Genomic DNA, 21,057 nt, shown 5'->3' with positions numbered 1-21,057 from the left:
ATTATTATTAGAAATGCTGCTAGTAACTGAGCTGAACACTCTCTTGCCCCTGGAACGGTTAAATGTTGACTTCTAATATAAACACACAGTCAAAAATTCTCGTAGCAGCAAACAGCTAAACATATCCACCCAAGTACGACATGGGTACTTTATTTCAATGTAAAACTGAGTGGCAAGATTTGAATTCATAAGGTAAATATGCAGAATAGAAGTCCCACAATGTTCCTCAAATTTTATTATTCCAGAAAAGAAAATATCATTCCAGAAAAGAAAATACTCTAAAAATTTGATCAAAAATTTTTTTTAAATGAAATCTATATATACTGGCTAGAAATAGCAGCTAAAATCTTTCTCAAAGCACATCATACTGTCAGTGAGAATACATTAAATGATGTAATTTCTAGGTGTTGTATCCTTAAAAATAACATGGGACAGTCAGAATGTCACTGAACATATATCTAAACAGTAAGTACACATGTTCTATACACAGACAGACACACATAGGCCAATGATCTAAACACATGATTATTGGTCAATCTACTAGATAGAGTAAGTAAAATGGCAAAATTCTGTAAAATAAACCCTACCCTGTCATCCTTAAAAAAGAAAATGGAGTCCTAGATTAACAAAAATAAAAAAAAAAAAAGATGCCACTTCAATGCCTTTAGTCACAGATTTGTTCCAGAAGAGAAGATAAGTAAATAATGACAAATACAAACTATGCAATCAATTCACAACTTACCCACCAAGGGAGATTCCTACCCCAAATAATGGTGCTTCTGGGTAACAATTTTTCACATGATTTACAACAGTCTCTAAGTCTTCTGTATCAGTGGCACAATATGTTCTTGGTGTCTGCAAAAGTGACAAAATGTCATAAATCGTAGCTCAGATGCAAATAGAAATCAACAAACAAAAACCTTAATGTTTGAATTACATTTTCTGTCCGTCGAGTTCTGGGAGAAAATGAACAGGAAACACCAGGATGTTTGAAATAATATAATGGAACAAACATCACAAGGAATTCATTCATAAAGTCTCAGTTTCAAGGTTTCCAAACTAAAGTTCACACCTATTATATATATATTTGAATTAATGGTTGCTCATGTTGGAGTTGGGGGGGGGGAGGTGTATACATACATATATATATATATATATATATATACCTCTCTCTCTGTCTCTCTCTCTTTCTCTTTTGCCCCTGTCAACAGATTGTTACTACTATGCTGCTAGCATCCCTGTAACCTCCCTATATCATGCACCCCCACCCTTCAATCCTTACAGATGTTGCCTACCTCCCTCTTCACTCTCCCCGCCTCTTCCCCCCCCCCCTCTTGCAAATCCCTTCCACTCCATCTTCTCCTGCTACCTGAGGAACCACCTGGTCACCACATCACCATTGTCTATCTTCTTGCAGATACCTCGAATCCATTCTCATGCTCCTTCCTCAATGTGAACAGCCATGCTCCCTCCTCTACTCTAACCTCTTCCCTCATACCTGAACCCCTGTCAAACATACAAAGGCAACATCATCCCTCTCTGGAGTTTGTTGCATTGTGTGTTTACATGGTGATTTGAATAGTGTCACTGGCATAAAAAATGCACTGAGCCTGACTATCACCTTACCATGAACACATTTTGCAAACCTCAATAACTGAGATAATCCCAAATGGGATTAAATCTGAAGCTGCAGTTTTTTTCTGTCTTCGGTTTCTTTTCCTTTTTACTGATGTGAATATCAGCATTACATTATTTATATATATATAGTACACAAGGTTAAACCATTCCTATTTTGGAAATCATTCTTTGACTAAAATTCCAACACAATTTCCCATTAAAATTCCTTCTCTCAGATTTTAAATTCTTTTCAATTCCTCCCCTAGGTGCCAAGTGCCTCTGATTTGAGAATTGCTAATGTAGGGTAAAACTATACATCCAATATATTCATTTCCCTCCAGAATCTTCCAGAGACAATAACCACGACTCACTATCGTGTACTACTACATTTTTTACACATAAAATTTGTCTTTTCAAAGTTGAAAGTCTTTGTTATCAACAGAGTTAACCACTTCTACGTACCCCTTACCAAACAGAAACAATCTAATTACATCTACAGAACATCTAAATAACAGTTCTATATAACAGTCCAAAAACTATATTTCATTGGTATCACTACCTGTTAATTATTCTTGTACTTCTAATGTTCCAGATTTCACTGTACATATTGTTTACTCTTGCACATCTATCCTTTTTGAAGTCCTTCTTCTTTCATAATAGGCTAGAGATCTCACTATTCCTATTGTAAACTGCTGTGCATATATCATATCTCAAGTCCAAGGTCTTTGTCAGTCGACCAGGCAGGACCTGCCACTAAACCATTTCTGTACATTTATTACATCTGAAGATTAGTTTCTTGGTCAGTCTGCCAGAGAGCTGAGATAACTGTTTATCTTCTAAATCAAATAATGATATACAGGTCTTGCTGGCAGTGTTGATGTCAGGAAAAAGTTGTGAGCACAATGTGTTCACAGCTTGTCTCATGGCAAATTAATAAAATAATGAGATAAAAGACATAATTGTAGTTTTGCCAACTTCATGGTTGTGTAACTGAATATTTCTAGATTACATTAGAACTAATGGAATACATAATTATTTCATAATGAATTGATATAAGAGCATTTCATCATATATTATTCAAGCCAAAATAAAAGATTTCACACATATAAACTTAGTAATTCTCTAAATGAAATTATTGATGCATTTTCCGAGGAAAATTCGATGTTCTTAACATATCAAGGAAGAATAATATTGATCTCTGATCTAAAGACCAATAATTGATTTATTGTTGTGTAGTGTTAGGTCAGCTCTGATCAAGTAAACCTATAGCCAAACAACTTACAGATGTAACCTATTATTGCAGATAGGTATGTCTCTGCATAACTCAAAGGCATACTGCACATTCCAAAGTGCAAGTGATATTGTTGTGTAACCCAAGTCAGCACTTGTCAAGTGGACCTGTGGGATATCAGGTATTGACTGATTGACCCCAGTATAAATAATCTACAAATCAATTATTCCGAATATACTTTAGCTGAGAACTGCAGGGTGCACTTTGACATGCATTAGTGTTGGTGTTTGTGTGGAACATTTTAAAAGTAAAAAGATTTTTGTCTCAGGTACATTGGTATCAAAAAGACCAAAATCTAACATTTTGTTTAGCCATGCTGACGACCAGTTTTAGTTTTCTCAAGCATTAAATTCAGAGAGAATAAACCTGCTAAATAACCATAATGATTATAGCATACTTACTAAAAGCTTATCTTCATTTGCACTCGTTCCTCTATAATTAAATACAACTGACCTGCAATTAGAAAAAGTTTGGTAGCATAATTGCAAAAATAGGAAATATGTTGAAAGCTATTTATTTGTGACTTTGTATGTTTGTACACTTTAATAAGCTTCAAGAAGCTGGTTTTAATAAAACACATCCACCTCATAATCCATTATCTATACTGTTCAGCATTTTCACTCAATGATCTTGTTTTTAAATTTTAAATAACTCTAGAGAGAGCTTTTGACTACAAATAAAATCAATACAGATATATATTCATCTTATAACTCAGCAACTTAGTACATAATTTAGAATTATATCATCATGGCCATATTAAATAAAAGAATAGTTGTGACAGGAACATCTTTGATAATGGATCAGTTGAACCAAAGTTGACCAAGAACTAAACAACAATATTCATAACATACTTGATTAGAATTAGTTTCATTAAAAAAAATATGTTAATGATGTTAGAAAGGTCAAAAGAACTCACCTATATCCTAAAATAGATGATTGTTGTACTATATGAAGTGCATAAGTTTCTCGACTATTTCCTGTGAAAAGACAATATATATATGTATATATATATAGCTATTCGTTGACATATTTTCTCACTTTCTAAGGGTAATTTACTCAATGTTTCTGCTGTTCTAACCGTGAATCTACATTCAAAAATAAATTATCATCATATTTGTATCTTTATATCTATATATGTGTATATATAATTTATCAATATAGGGTAGCAAAAAAAATTCAAGAAAAATTAAAGAAAATTTTCTGCAACCAGCGGTCAAGTGAGAAAATAGAAATAGTCACAGACTATATAATATATTCAACAAAATATTAAGGAAAGACCCTTACAGGTCAACGTTTTTATTTCTCCTTTAGCTTTCAGAATTACTACTATTTTTGCGGTTTGAGTTTTGGCTGCTCTTTTCAAGTGAGTCGAATGACCTGTAAGTGTCTTTCCTTAATATTTTGTTGAATATATTATATAGTATGCGTATATATATATGTGTGTGTATATATATATATACATACATATATATATATATATATATATATATATATATATATATATATATATATATATATATATATCATCATCATCATCATCATCGTTTAGCGTCCGCTTTCCATGCTGGCATGGGTTGGACGGTGCAACTGGGGTCTGGGAAGCCAGAAGGCTGCACCAGGCCCAGTCTGATCATATATATATATATTATATATATATATATATATATATTTGTATGTATGTGTGTGTGCGTGTGTGTGAGAGAGAGAGAGTGTATAAATAATCTGAAACAAACAGTAGTTGGCTTCTAAGACTATTTTTTTAATGACTTCTTTATTCATAAACATAACGGAAGACATAGCTGTACAGTTAAGACATTTTCTACTCAGCTACGTGGTTGTCCTACATGAATTTGTTAGGTTGTGTGAAGAGCAGTTTGTTAACATCAAGAGAGAGTAAGAGAATTTATCAATAGAGCAATAACTGGGTAGAGAGAATAGTGCCCTACTATATGAGCCGCCGACCACTGCCAGCAACACACTGACTGGTCAGCTCGATTTTTCAATAATAACGAGATTCATGGTTGAATCCCTGTGTGTGAGGGGTTACTTTTTTTATGGGGTCAAATGGCTGCCGGTTTAATGAGCTGAAATGCTAACCAAAATGACATGAGGTCAAATGTAACACCAATCATGTAGAGCCAAGATAACTAAGTGGATAGTGATGGATAAGATGACTAAGGTACTGAACTACCTGCCCGTAGGTTGTGAGTTCAAACATGATGGTCGTTTAGAATCACCATTACACTACAACACTGAGTTCTGATTGTAGTTCTTTTTATTTCTGTATTTCTAGAGAAAAACATTGTATTCTAGATGCAATAATATGGAATGATCAAATTCTTCTGAATGAGAGAAACACATGATGGGTTTTCACACAATTACTCTCCATCAAATTCCATCCATAAAGCATTGATCTACCTAAACTATAGGAAAGGACATTTGCCCAAGGGGCTTCTTTTTTCCTGCTTATTTTTGTAACTCAAATGTTCACACACACACACACACACATCAGAGAGAAAGACAGACAGACAGGTGAAGGGGGATTTTAAAATCATTTTCACACCAGTTAAAATTTCTTATTTGACTTGTTTAGTTAAACAGCAAATTAAGATATTAAAAGAAATATTGACTCCCTATTTTGTGTGCTAGTAATAACTTATTCTATGCAGGAACGATATTAACAATGGTGGGACTACAGTTGAAATACCACCATCATTGTTAATGTATTTATTTTATCAATTATTTAGTTTCTTTACCCAGGTGTAATAATGTTTTTATCCTCTTAAAATATTTACCACTTCATTTTGTACACTAATCAAATTAGTTCATACATTAGTTTGCCTTACATATCAATAAACATATCACATTCTGCACACTTCTAGCACTTTTACAACTTTAAAGCAAAAAATAACAAATTTTATATATATATATATATATATATATATATATATATACGAAGGGGTGAAGGGGTACTGAAAAGATCCTGGCGTTAAGGGTATCATGAAAGGCCTGATTGGAGGCCCAACCTTCCAAGTTCTTTTACAGGGTTTAGAAAATTGAAGGGCTGCTGTAATAAGTGTGTGAAGCAGAGAGGAGGAAGGTATTGCAGAAAAACATAATTAACTGATCCTCCTGTATTTTCTTTGAGCCAAAGCCAGGAACTTTTCAGCCTGATCCCTCATATGTTTGTATATATAAATTTATATAAATAAGGATAAGATCGTTTTTTTTTAAATACCGATCATATCAAGTGGCTAGAGATAGCAGTCAAAACTTGACTCTAAAACCACATCAGATATTCATACACCACCAGGAGAGAAGACAGAGAGACAAAATAAACTAGCAAAGAATTATTGGATAATTCCAAATCCCGTATCTCTAGCTTTGCATAAGAAATGCTTTGCCTCATCAGAGGAATATACACAAGATATTACATAAATACATACATACATATACATATATATATATATATATATATATATATATATATATATACACAACATACAAATACTTACATATACGCAAGTATACACACATATATGTGTACGAGCACATGGAGTTTAGACAGGCAATTTAAACTGGTCATGTGTATGCATGCATATATATGTGTGTATACATGCATATATGTAAGTATTTGTATGTTGTATATATATATATATATATATATATATATATATATATATATATATATAATCCACTGCTGAAGGAAGCTTCAGGCTGTTGTGAGCTTAACTATACTAATTGTAATCCTATCCCTCCAGTTTAGCCAATTGCAGATTGGATGATAAGGTGCTTGCATGATTAGGTGGCCATTCACGCTGAGGCAGAATTTGAAATCAGAATCCAAAGAGGGTAGAATGCATATGGCAAAGCATGTCATCTAAGACTAACAAGTCTGCCAATCCATTATTTTGTACTGATACTTTATTGACCCCAAAATGATGAAAGATAAAGTTGACCCTGATTGCTTACTAAGTCAGGGTGTAAAGAGCCAAAATGAACAACACAAGCTATTCTATTCAGCAGTCTACTAACTCTGGGCCAATTTGCTGCCTGCCTGCCTGCCTACCTGCCTGCCTGCCTGCCTGCATGCATGTATGTATGTATGTATGTATGTATGTATGTATGTATGTATGTATGTATGTATGTATGTATGTATGTATGTATGTATGTATGTATGTATGTATGTATGTATGTATGTATGTATAGGGTCACTTTAATATTTACTTTACAGCATTGACTACTCTTTGCATTCATAGTTAAACAAAAAGAAGTGTGTATGTGTGTGAGAGAGAGAGAGAGAGAGAGAGAGAGAGAGAGAGAGAGAGAGAGAGAGATAGAAATTGAATTATATGAATTACTAGCAGAGATGCTCAGCATTGCACAGGATTAAATGGCATATATTTTGTATATATATTACATTTATGTTGAAACAGATGATACGGGAAAGTGCAGCATTGATGACAAAACATCTGTGGAGTAAATGATGAGCTAATTTGACTAAGTGACATGTGATGCCCCTGTTTGGAGTATTCCAGGCCGTAACCTGTCATGGAAATTTAGGGTGGAAGATATATGACTTTTGAATGCACCGAAAAGCTGTCAGTGGATATACTCCGTTGTAGCAGTCAGTGCTGCATCTAACACAAGCCATCATCTAAAGTTTTGACACCTACTTTGGGTTTGTTGTCCTACATCACTCATGAAGTAAATTTGGAGGAAGAGTAGTTGTTCATTTGTGGGTAACAGGGAACCAATGAGGTGATACACTTGCCCTTGGACTCTGAACATTGGTGTAATTCCATGTTCAACTATCTCCTTAGATGCACCAAATGATGTCGTTTGAAATGCAGAGTTGTATTGCCTGATATTGTTCAGAAAATCCTTTGACTGGATGTAAGTGCCATCCAGATCTATAAGAGGTTGAAGAGAGGCTGGTAGTGCTGACAGTGCATGCCATTAGTTTCATCTGGAAATTTGGGGAAAGTCTCATCTCCCTTCTGTATTGAGACTTCATAAAATGTGCTGCAGCATGCCTTTGCTGATCTTGGGAAAGTCCCATCTCCTTTCTCTCTTGAGATTCTTGCCTTCAGTTTTCTACAATCCTCTTTGCATTATAGTTGTTTCTGGAGAGATTATATCTTTTCTTTGGTGGCATCTTTCAATATTGATTTTATAGATATAGATTTTAAGAGCAAAGTTAAGATAGGATAAGTGAACCTCTGCACAGTTGCTTAATTTGCTAGAAAGAGGAACCAAATTTCATTCAAAGTACACTCTACTGTTTAAAAAAAAAAGAAACCTGTCAGATAATGTACTCCTAGATATACACTGTTTTAAAAAAAAAGAAACAAAACAGACAGGAAGGTCATGGCTGAAACACATTTCATCAAAGTCAACTGTGGCAGAATTTGAACTCAGAACAGGAATGTGACAATGTCATGCTACCAAATAGACAGAACTGTAAAGAATTTAAAGAATTTAGAATAGTTAGTTTTGAATTTGAATTAATTTCATTATTTTATATTCTGTTTTGTGTACTTCTATTTTATTTTTGTTTTATTGGATTCTTCATTTCTTTAAAGTGGAAGAATTAATTGACAATGCAAAAGAGAAATTGACAATGCAAAAAATAAACAAAGATGTTAATGACTCAGCTAAAGATTATTATTTGAAGGAAGAAATCGAAATTGCTTCACGAGATTTTGCTGTTTAGCAGCAAATAATTCCAAAATTCATTTATAATCTAAAACCTGTTTCTTTATAATCTCCTTCCAAATGTCTTTTATAAATCTACTTGAAATAAAACACATAATTGATTTCCTTCCAAGGAATATTAGAAATAAAGATATACATTAATGAAAAATGAAATTGAAATTCTATGGCATTCGTGCACATAAGACGTATTCAGTCAAAATCAAAAGGATTTTCTAAGTTCAAATCTTGCCAACGTTAGTGTTATCATTCATCTTTATGGGCTTTCTTTATTTATTGCTTAGTCAAGAAGGAAGGGCAGTCCCAATGACCAACGTCGAAGTCCCTAAGACTGGTGGAAGAGAGGGAGGATAGTATCCTCAACTGGAGTCTTAGCCAGAATACTTACAGCATATCTACTAAAGGAACCCAACGGCCAAATTGTGGTGTTCAACTGGGCAACAGTTTTAATCTATCACCCACATAATCCACAAGATTTGAACTCCAAACACAAAGAGTAAGAACAAATATCACAATGCAGTCTATCTGAAGCCCTATCAATTCCATCACCTTCATACTTACTTATCAACCCCTGAAAAATGGAAAGCAAGGCTAACCCCGGCAAAGAATCACAACAAATACCACAAAGCATTTCATCTAACACTCCAATATTTCCATCTATTCACAGCTAATATTGATTTAAAATGTTAGCACAAGGCCAGCAATATTGGAAGAAGGGATAAGTTGATGTAATTGACCCTAGCACTTGCTTGGTACTTATTTTATCAACCCTGAAGAGGTGAGAGGTAACATCAACCTTGACAGAATTTGAACTCAGAATGTAAAGACAGACAAAAAAACCACTAAGCATTTACCCCAGTGTGCTAATGATTCAGCCAGCTTGCAGCTCTAATTATTATTCTAACCACTGTTTCTGCTTGGCTACACACGTGTGCATGTGCACACACATACACACAAACACACACACATACACATGTGTTTTGCGGCCAAGAAATTAATGCAACAGAAATGGATAGCAGCCTTAAACAATGTTGCAGCTAATAATTCTTCTTATATATTAAGTGCACAAATATTTTGTCCTGTGAACTTGCCCGGCCTAGTAATGCAGGTATTTGGCTCACAATTGTAAGATTATGAGTCAGATACCTGGCCACATGTTGTGTCCTTAAGTAAGACACTTTATTTCATGTTGCTACAATTCACTCAGCTGGCAAAGTAGCAATTCAAATTAATTCAAAGGGCCAACCTTGTCGCATTCTGTGTGTCACTGAATCTCTCTGAAAAACTAGATTCAGATTACAAATGTCTGTGGAGCACTTCGCCATTTGTACCTTATTTCCTGAGCAAGCTGTTCCATTGATCGGATCAACTGGAACATCCGTCATCATAATTCAAGGACCAGAAGGATCTTTTTTACCACAGGAAAATAAATTTGCATAACATTGTGTTATGCAAGTCGGAGAGGATCTTGTTTACAATACTTTATGCTCTGAGTTCAAATCCTACCAAGGTCGACTTTACATTTCGTTTTTCTGAGGAAAATAAAAGACAAGTCTCCATAAGCTAACAAGGAGGAACCTTTACATAATGACCTGATCTGCTAGAAATAATAACCAAATATCCTTCAAATCATACTATACTGATTTAAACAAAAGTGGGGGGCACATTGGATGATGTGAAACTTGATACACTATCTAAAGCAAAGAAAAGCAGAGCATGGCTGGAAAGCTCTTGATAACAGGTCTGCTGAAATAGGGCTCCCTGGGGGCTAAACCACAGCAAAAGTTTCTTCAGAGTTGAGGAGGCCTTTACACTCTTATTCTGTTTTATAGGCATGGCTGTGTGGTTAAGAAGCTCGCTTTGCAGCAACATGGTTTTGGGTTCAATCCCAAAGTACAGCACCTTAGGCAAGTAATTTCTATTTTAGCCCCAGGTCAATGAATACCCTATCAGTGAATTTGGGAGACAGAAACTGCACAGAAGGCCATCATGTGTGTGTGTGTGTGTGTGTGTGTGTGTGTGTGTGTGTGTGTGTGTGTGTGTGTGAGAGAGAGAGAGAGAGAGAGAGAGCATGTTTTTGTCCCACTATTATTGCTTGGCAACCAGTGTTGGTTTGTTTACTTCGCTGTGATTTAACAGTTTGGCAAGAGACTGATAGAAAAGTACCAGACTTAGAAATAAGTACTGGGGTTGATTTCTTCAGCTAAATCCTTCAAGATGGTGCATCCCCCCCCCGCCCACATGTCTGCAGTCCAATGATTGAAACAAGTAAAAGATAAAAGATCAAATATAATCTGCCTATTGGTTCCCTGTTATTCCTTTGGGAAAACCATAAATGAAATCTCATAACAAGAACAGAATTTAGCAATTTTGTATTTTTTTAGTCCCAAATCAGTTATGAACAAGTAGACCTATGATTAAAAGCATTCTAACCATGACTATCCCAAGTATAGTGCATCTATATTATCTAATGTGTACTTTTATGAAGATAGTAGGGTGTGATTTGCGGGAGATTTCATTACTATTTCTAGCAGATTGAATGACCACACAGAGGCTCCTTTCTTAAATCATAATTTTCTTAATAGACTATAAATAAAGAAATATTAGTTACAGAAAATATCAACAGTTTGAATGTGAAGGAAATTTATTTTTTGAAAATTTTTCTCGATAATAATATTTGGCCTAGAGCACCATGTTCAGTTTAATCTAAGAAATCTGACAAAAAGAAACATTTTCCTTCCGATATATTATAGTGTTGGCCTACATCTAAAATCAATAGCAATATTGCCAAAGTTATTTTTATATCCTGTACAAAGTAAGTGAACATTGGTATCCGGAGAGCTACTCTTCTTTACAAGACATGTCAGAGCTGTTGTCTGCTATAAGTGTAATATACTCTAGTTCGTTCTAGAGGCTAAATGGAAATTCTTAAACATCTATTGGACATATTCCAAAAAACAGCCACGGCTTTTTGGCTGTAAGTGCACAAATGATGTAAATTGAACAAGATATAGTATTTATGGAATAACAAACAGCTCACTGACAAATAGATAGAAATTAAAGATGATTAAAAAGAAATAGTGCAACTATACCAATGTATAAAAATTAGAGTTAATTATATAATACTTCAGACTAATCATTAAGAAACTGACAGATTGAAAAACTTCAGATAAAATATACTAATTAGTTAATTACTAAAATTTTTATAATTGAGACATTTGTGATTATAGCTTTACATTCCCTTTCCCAATGCTAGCTTCAACTGACCGTCCATAAATGTCTCTAGTTTTATACATGAATTGGAGTAACTGATTATGTAATTCTCGTTTGCTAGATGTCTGCCCTAGACAAGATACAAGTGTCACTCCCCACCCACCCCCATGACAGTACGGTTCACATGGCTGGCTGGCTGGCGGTAACTTCTACAGATACAAACATTGTTGAACTCATTCAAAAACGGCAAACTGACTCATTAACAAACCTCTGCTCACCAACATCATATAACCTCGTTCTCTCTCTCTCTCTCTCTCTTTCTCCCTCTCCCCTTCCCTTTCTCTTCCCATCTCTCTCTGCCTTTCTCTCTGCCTTTCTCCCACTCTTTGTTTATCTCTCTCTTTCTTTCACTCTCCCTGGTAACAGGATTCTGCACCATGCCACACAAGCAGGAGAATCCAGTCCATGGCTGTCAGACAATTTCTGTGACCACATCACCCCCAACATCTGACCACGTAACTTTCCAGACTGCAAAACCCTGATTATGTGTGGGGCACAGTTGAACAAGGAGCCAACAAAACTCCTTATAACACCAAAAATTAACTGAAGGCAAGGATTATGTCAGCATTCACCACCTTAAACAAGGAGACCGTCCAGAAGAGTTGAAGGAGATTCTGAAGTCGCCTGGAGACCAATGGCGATTTTATTGAATAAATTTACCCTTTAATATTTCAAAATACTTTTATGTAATTTTGGTAAATATATCTGTTAAAATGAGATGTCAGTTTTATTTTCCTTTTTGTGCAATTTAGATGACACTTTATTCACCACACTCTCTATATGTATACATATACACCCACACATATAGATGTATACATATACACACATATATATGCGCACATGCACACACACACATATTATATATTTATATATATATCTTTATAACTATATATATATATATATATATACATATATATATATATATAGAGAGAGAGAGAGAGAAAGAGAGAGAGAGTTGATTCAAGGAGGTTATATCCCCATTAGGGATTAAATAATCCAAGGTACTCCACTAGTTAATCCCTATCATATAATGTGAAAGTCATTGATATATGTTAGGGATTATTGAAGTTATGTTTCCATTTTGTTCTTTTTTCTTTCAATATATATATATACACACACACACACACACACACACACACACACACATATATATATATATATATATATATATATATATATATATATATATATATATATTCATGGCTCGCAGGATGGCCTGCTGTGCTAACCTTGGATCATAGAGTGACCCACTGTTCTTGAGGAGACCTATTGAGTCAAGTATGTCAACATCAAAATAAAAATCAAATGGAAATTGTAGTTAAGACACCCATGCCAGTGACACGTAAAAAGCACCATCCAAACGTGGCAGATGCCAGCACTGCCTGACTGGTGTCCATGTCGGTGACACGTAAAAGCACCAACTGATCATGGCCATTTGCCAGCCTGCTCTGGCCCCTGTGCCAGTGGCACGTAAAAAACACCCACTACACTCATGGAGTGGTTGGCGATAGGAAGGGCATCCAGCTGTAGAAACACTGCCAGATTAGACTGGAGCCTGGTGCAGCCTCCATGGCTTACCAGAACCCAGTCGAACAGTCCAACCCATGCTAGCATGGAAAACGAAGTTAAATGATGATGATGATGATGATGTAATAATTCTGCTTGTCATTGCATTACTTAGGCTGTCAGTAACGCTTTCACACAATTAGAGTAAAAGTGGGAGAAAGAAAAGTGGGAGAGAGAAAAAGAGGGAGAGAGAAGCGTCCATGATGTGAGGTAGGAGGAACATGGTATTTGTTACATGGTTAAAAAAGTTAGTTGAAGGTAGAGGAGGATCGTTCTGATGGTGAGGTTAAAGGCAGAGAGAAAGAGAGAGAGAGAGGAGGGGAAGAGATGGGAGAGAGAGGTGAGTGAATAGTGAAAATGGTTTTTTGGTTTAATTGAATTGTTTTTTGGTTTTTTTATATCACCTGTCACTTTATTCATAGACATAAGTGCAATTCCAGGACATTTTCACGCTTGTTTATGTAGCAGATATATATGCAACTCAACTAAAGGTTGTATCATATGTATGGCATTCTTTTTGTTTGTTTATGGGGGAAATGGAATATTTATTTGATGAGTACTGTGTCTTATGTCTAATAAGATAGTGCATAAAGTAATAATTGTATTCTTTTGCTTTTCAATGAGTAGCAGATGAACGACTATCTTTAGGTCTCACTAGTATATATATATATTATACACACACACACACATTTATATACACATGCATGCACACACATATATTAGAAACCATTCATTATAAATATGTTGGGATGTTTCCTTTTTGATAACGATAGCTGAAAGATAACATAAAGCAGAAGATATAACTATCCTAAGCAGGGTTGAAATCCACTAATTTTGATAATAATCAATTGATAATAATATCCATGATTATCATAATCAGCTTCCAGTGTGTGCATATATATATGTGTATAAATATGGCTAAATTACAGCATCAAAAAAGGTAAAAGTGTAGATAATTACCTGTTAATCCAGGTAAAAGTATAACTGTAGGACGCTTTGCTGGGTCAGGATGGTCTGGATTTTGATTTTCTAACCAATCTATTTGAATGCGACCACCATCACGGGTTTTTAAGATTTCACTGAGAAAAGAATGATTATTTTATTATAAAACAAATTTACATATCAGTATCATCATTGTTTAACATCTGCCTTTCAGGCTGGTATGGGTGTGTGTGGGCATGTATATACATACATACATACATACATACATACATACATACGTACATACATACATACATACATGCATGCATGCATGCATGCATGCATGCATGCATACATACATACATACATATATATATATATATAGGCGCAGGAGTGGCTGTGTGGTAAGTAGCTTGTCTACCAACCACATGGTTCCGGGTTCAGTCCCACTGCGTTGCACCTTGGGCAAGTGTCTTCTACTATAGCCTCGGGCCGACCAAGGCTTTGTGAGTGGATTTGGTAGACGGAAACTGAAAGAAGCCCATCGTATATATGTATATATATATATATATATGCGTGTGTGTGTTTATGTGTCTGTGTTTGTCCCCTAGCATTGCTTGACAACCGATGCTGGTGTGTTTATGTCCCCGTTACTTAGCGGTTCGGCAAAAGAGACCGATAGAATAAGTACTGGGCTTACAAAAGAATAAGTCCCGGGGTCGAGTTGTTCGATTAAAGGCGGTGCTCCAGCATGGCCGCAGTCAAATGACTGAAACAAGTAAAAGAGTAAAAGAGAATATATATATATATATATATATATATAAAATATTATTAGAGACAAAACCACTATTTTGCAAAACAAACAAGGAAAGACTTAATCAATACATAAAATTTTAATAAATAGTCAAAAAAACCGCCACTACAATCGTTTCTTGTCTTGATCGACAATCTTCAGGTGGACTTCCAATAATTCAGTGTCAAATTATGAAGTATTGATTAAGTCTTTCCTTGTTTGTTTTGCAAAATAGTGGTTTTGTCTCTAATAATATTTTATAATATTTTACTATAAAATCGATTTAATCCTAAATCTGATTTTTTCCCTGTAAATTTGGATTTATTCCCTAATATATTATATATATATATATATATATATATATATATATATATATATATATTGGAAAATGTGTTGTTGGTAATGCACCTAAATTTCAAAAACTCGTAAATGTTTAAAATACATTTATTTACATATATACCAAACTAGTTTCAACAATATTTTTTGTTTATCAATGGTAAAAGTTTAAAATTAGAAAAACATCTTTAAAAGTTTCAATGTTGACAAATTAAAATGTTTCAAAACAGATGAATTGAAATGTTCAAAATAGAAGGTGTAAGTCTGAATGTTCACAGCAGTCAATAAAATTAAAACTGTATATCAATTTGTTTGAATGTACAAAGTTCATTAATTTTTGTGGTGGTCGACAAGTCATACTGAAAAAACAAGTGTGAAATGAAAATAGTAAAAAAGGGAATTTGGTTTACAGTTTCTCTGATCCTCTTCTAGTAGATGCTTTCATTTGTAGTGGTATGTTTTGGGATCAGATGAATTTATGATTTTTTCCACGAGCAGATTTGATTTTTGATTCGTTAAAATACTGGTGACTTTTTTTTTCTCTTGGACAAGTTTATCATTCTGCTTGGTTGGTTTCCTTGTGGATATGGCCATAAGTCGTTCCGGTTGGTTGGTTCTCTTAAATGGTCATTTCCTTGTATTCACTGAAGTTCGGTTTTGGTTGGTCTGGAGTTAGGTGACACCAGCAACTGGTGTTTCTAGAATTTCATTGGACTGAAGGTGGGTGATGTCAACAACTGGTGTTTGTAAGGTGATTTGGAGTTGCGGTTTCAGAACCTGGGTGGAAGATTGTTACTAAAGTTTCTTAAAAGAATTTTTTTGTTGTTCCTGGTTGATTTTTGTGTTGAAATTGAGTCTTTTTCTGTTCTTTTTACTGCTTTTTCTTCTTTCTAAAGGATATTCAGCTATGGTTTACATTTTTTAACCAGTAGGGGAGACCAGGGCAAGTTGACTACAGGGACAAGTTGACACATTTTCTCTAGAGAAAATGCGAAACTACTTTCGGACAATTTAATGACATCATAGTAGTGCTGTTGGTATAAGCTTCCCCCTCATTTGATTTCGTCACCGTTGTGAGAGTTTGTCTGCTCCACGCAGACAACATTAGAAATATCCACTTGGTAAGTTATTTTCAACATTTTTGATAATTAGTTATTTTGGATATTGTTTAAGACTGCATTATGTGTATTAAACCTTAAGGAGTTAGTAAAATATCTCTCACGACCCTATACAAATGGATTCTTGCGAAACCCTAGTGGTTTTCTCCCAGTGTTTACATTTACGAGGAAAATGGAGTCGGGGCAAGTTGACACATGTAAACAGGAGAACATTGACACAGTGTGTCAGCTTGCCCCAGCCTTTGATAAAGTTGTTGTAGGTTGCTTCCATTGATTCACAGATTGTGTCTCTCCCATTTTAACTCAGAGTGTTTGCTATTTGATTCATGTCTGGTACATTGGATCAATTCATTGAGTAATTTATGTATTGCTTGCTATAGTTTTAGATCAGCTATCTTTATCTATACCAACCTATTCTATCTTTATACCGCTACCTATTTAGTCAACAGCTTGTATACTACCTCAGCTTTGTAACCTGTACCACTGATATATAAACATGAAGTTATGCCGTGACCAGGCATGCTTGAAACTAAAAAGTAGGTAAACACTCAGAGCTTCGTTTTGCTTTCACTGTTGGATTATGCAATGAGCTAAATTGCTTTTTTTTCTCCCTCTCTCTCTCTTTACAGACCTCGATCTACAATTGTCATGGTGCGACACTACAAATGCAAAAGTGAGAGGGCAACCCTTCCACAGGATGTAATTCAACAGGTCCAAGCTCGTGTCATCTCCTTGCAGGAAGCTTCGAGAACATTCGGCATCCCTTTAAAATCTGTCTTGCTACTGCACCAAGGCCACTGAAGCAAACAACAACAACCACAGTCTTAGTGGATACAAAAAGCCACGGCAAGTTCTCACCGACGAGTTTGAAAATCAGTTAGAGGCTTATGTTTTGGCTGCCGCAGAAATTTACTATGGGTTTGCTCCAAAGGATGTGCGGAAATTGGCTTTTCAGATGGCAAAGGCACATGGATGTAATATCCCTCCAACCTGGCATGAGACAGAAATGGTAGGAGAAGACTGGTTCTCTGGATATCTTCGACACAAGAATTTATCCATAAGAAGTCCACAGGCAACAAGCTTGGCACGAGCAAGAAGTTTCAACAACACAAATGTTGCTATGTTTTTCATCCAACTTGCTGAGGTGATACTTTGGTATAAATTTGATCCATTCAATATCTACAACATGGATGAAACTGGCATAACAACTGTGCAGCGCCCCGATAGAATTATTGCCAGAAAAGGAACAAAGCAAGTGGGAAAAATGACAAGTGCAGAGAGGGGAACCCTGGTCACATTGGCATGCTGTGTAAATGCTGTTGGAAACAGCATACCACTGTTTTTTGTTTTTCCCAGGAAGAACTTTAGGCCACATTTCCTGAACAATGGACCATCAGGCAGTGATAGAGGTGCTAATCCATCTGGTTGGATGTGTGAAGAGCAGTTTGTGAAATTCCTTCAACACTTTGTGAGGAATGTGAAATGTTCAAAGCAGTCACTGTGCCTTTTCTTGCTGGACAATCATGATTCCCACCTTAGGATCGAGGGGCTGACTTATGCATCAGACTTGTCCCAGTATCGGGGCAAGTTGACACATTTAAGTGGTCTTAGAAAATGCACAAAATATAAATCCAGACAATAAGCAGATGAGATCTCTAGCTTTGTAAGTCTTCTGCTGTGGTTGCTTTATGTGTGTAACACAAGATGCAGCAGAATACATTGAATGGTGTTGCTCTGTCAGTGAAAATGTAAAGAATGGAGTCAACTGACCCCGGTCTCCCCCATGTTTCCCTTATTTAAATGGAATTGGGTTGAAGTGCTTCCAGTGCACTGAGAGAAGGGGAAAATTTGGTATTTAGGGTTTATGCCTATGGAGCATTGGTCTAGGTGCTTGCTTACGGGAATTTTCCTAGTAATGGGGTCCCGGATTTTACTATTTTATTCATCTATTTGTCTTTTCACCTTGTGCTGTATTGAACACTTGATGTGGGTTTTAGAGTCAGAGTTTGACTGCTATTTCAAGCATGGTGGTATCTCTTGGATACCCTTATTTATAATAATATATATTTATGTATGTGCACACACATGTGCATGCACATGCACACACACACACCCACAGACACACACACACACACACACACACACACACACACACACACACACACACACAATAAACATAGGATGGTCATGGCTGTAATGCCTTTAAATACATTCTGAACTGACAAAAATATTTTATCCAAAAATTATTTATTATTCTTTATTTTTTTTATTTAATTATTTATTTTAATTTCAGTCTAATTTCAACTGGGGACACACTGGGGTACCACCTTCAAGGATTTTCATTTTTCTATCTGCCCTTCTACTTTAGCATTACTCAACCTAAGGGTGTAGTAAAAGACATCTTGCCCAAGTTGTTGTACAGTGGGATCAAACTTTGATCTACAAGTTTGTGAACCTTTTGACCTTGAACCTTTGCCTTTGACCAGCAAACTTCATAATCACAGAGCCATTATCACTTAATGAACTCTTGCTGGATTTTAATCATAATTAGCAGCAGACCAGGAAAATTCCTAGTGTTTTGAGCCCAGAAGAGGTAACATATACATCAGAGAGAGAGAGTTAGAAATTAGGCAGGCTTCAGTGTGATCCTGATCAATTTAGATCAGTGAAGAATATTTGATGGGATTAACCTTAATTGCCTGGCAACTGTACTGAAAGCAGTTGGATTTAGGCCCATTTTTAGAGTCTGGATTGCTGTAATGCAGAGAAGCATCTGCTTGGTGGTCAATGTAAATGGCTGCCTCCTGAAACTGTTTCATGTTGCATGCTTGGTCCACAGGAATGCTGCCCTTTCATATCTGATTCTGAACATGCTGGCTTCCAAACCACTGCTGCAGAAGCTAGAGTTGTTGAAGGACAGCCTTATTTAAATAGGACAGGAAGGCCATGCTGATGGTATGTAGACGACATCACCATCATGGTATCAAGTACTACCCAAGTGGAGGCAGATAATACTATTCTGAAGGAATATAAGGTGGTGGCAGGGACAAACATGACCCAGACATGGATTTGGTGGATTTGTAGCTAGGCAACCGGAGAAGTAAGTCAATAGCCTTTGATAGAATCTGGAGGTGTTGAACCAATGCACTGATTAAATACTTGAGGTCTGATTCAGCCCTGACTTTCATGTGGACCACAATAGAAATGAGATAAGAAGCAGGGAGGAGGCAGTCTTACTCAGAAATGGGCTGAGAGGAAGCAATCTGTAAAAGTTTTCACCAAGCAGCAAACACTTCCACAGCCTTTGTCATTGTTTGTCACTTAACAGTTGTGCCTCGTCCCAGTTTCTGACTGATAAGATTAATATATATATATATATATGTGTGTGTGTGTGTGTGTGTGTGTGTCTTTGTGTATCTGTGTTTGTCCCCCCCCCACCATCACTTGACAACTGATGTTGGTATGTTTACATCCCTGTAACTTAGTGATTCAGCAAAAGAGACTGATAGAATAAGCTTAAAACGTTTTCAAGCACTGTATCTGAATGTAATGATTAAATAAAAAGAGTAATTAAGAACAAAATTCATTGAATTAAAAAAAGGGAGATGAAATAACTGTGAAGTAATATGTCAGATGTTGTTATTTTGACCAAGGCTAATCCTGAATGAACAAACTTTGGATCAAATGCATTCCAATCATGACTATGCATCCTTTTTCAGAAAATGCCTCTAAAACTACATTTATCCATTATTTTTTTAATATGTTAGGGTGTAGTTTGATGGAAATTGTTTGCTATTTCTAGCATGTCAAGCAACCACACAGAGGCTCCTTTTTTGGCTTAGCAACACATCAGTTTCATAATCCAAATATATTAGAAGTACTTACCTTTGGTAAGGAATATGAGGAGAAGATTTTAAAATTGTCCGAACGATTGTTTGTGCTCTTGCTTCAAAACACCAAAATGTTGGCCAGAACTTTTCGTGTAAAATTGGGCAGTGTTTTGTAATGAATTTTAAAAGTTTTTCATCTCCACAAACCAGCTGGGGTTTCTAGAAAAGACAAAATCACAAAAACATAGTAAAATAAATTTAATTTATTTTAATAATATATCAACAAAAATAACAGAAAAATAAAATTGAAATATTAGTTTTTATTTTGATATAAACACAAGACTATAATGTTTCTATAAAAATGTATTTTCTCATTTCTATATATTGAAATGAAAAGACATAATCAGTCTTGCTGTAAAATAATTGTTTACTGACTTGGTGGAAGGGCAGCATACGTCACATTATAAAGGACCTCCAAGATTAATGGGGTAAAAAGGAGATCTTGTCATTCTCACATGGAACACCTAGTCCAAACGTTTGCATAAAAGTGAATTCCAGTGAAGAAATTCACAAACCAGATGTGGATGTTGTCTAAGT

At 35.5% G+C, this 21,057-nt stretch overlaps 1 protein-coding gene across 3 annotated transcripts in view; it reads right to left on the bottom strand.

Annotated features, from left to right (window-relative positions):
* The window catches only part of LOC115223469 (phospholipase ABHD3), a 94,688-nt gene that overhangs the window by 29,392 nt on the left and 44,239 nt on the right, over positions 1–21,057 (bottom strand). For all 3 annotated transcript variants that reach the window (XR_005003567.1, XM_029794060.2, XM_036512547.1), the window contains 5 exons: positions 20,516–20,679; positions 14,423–14,541; positions 3,825–3,885; positions 3,310–3,361; positions 743–855 (listed from right to left, as the gene is read on the bottom strand). Coding sequence is in view for 2 of the 3 variants with exons in the window: in XM_029794060.2 (XP_029649920.1) it covers positions 743–855; positions 3,310–3,361; positions 3,825–3,885; positions 14,423–14,541; positions 20,516–20,679 (509 nt within the window). In the remaining variant the exon portion in view is untranslated. The remainder of the gene's footprint in view (positions 1–742; positions 856–3,309; positions 3,362–3,824; positions 3,886–14,422; positions 14,542–20,515; positions 20,680–21,057) is intronic.

The sequence above is a fragment of the Octopus sinensis genome, linkage group LG23 (genome assembly GCF_006345805.1).
Source record: "Octopus sinensis linkage group LG23, ASM634580v1, whole genome shotgun sequence".
Lineage (NCBI taxonomy): Eukaryota > Metazoa > Mollusca > Cephalopoda > Octopoda > Octopodidae > Octopus > Octopus sinensis.
Note: the sequence above shows the minus strand (reverse complement) of the source record. Positions and strands in the feature narration are given on the sequence as shown.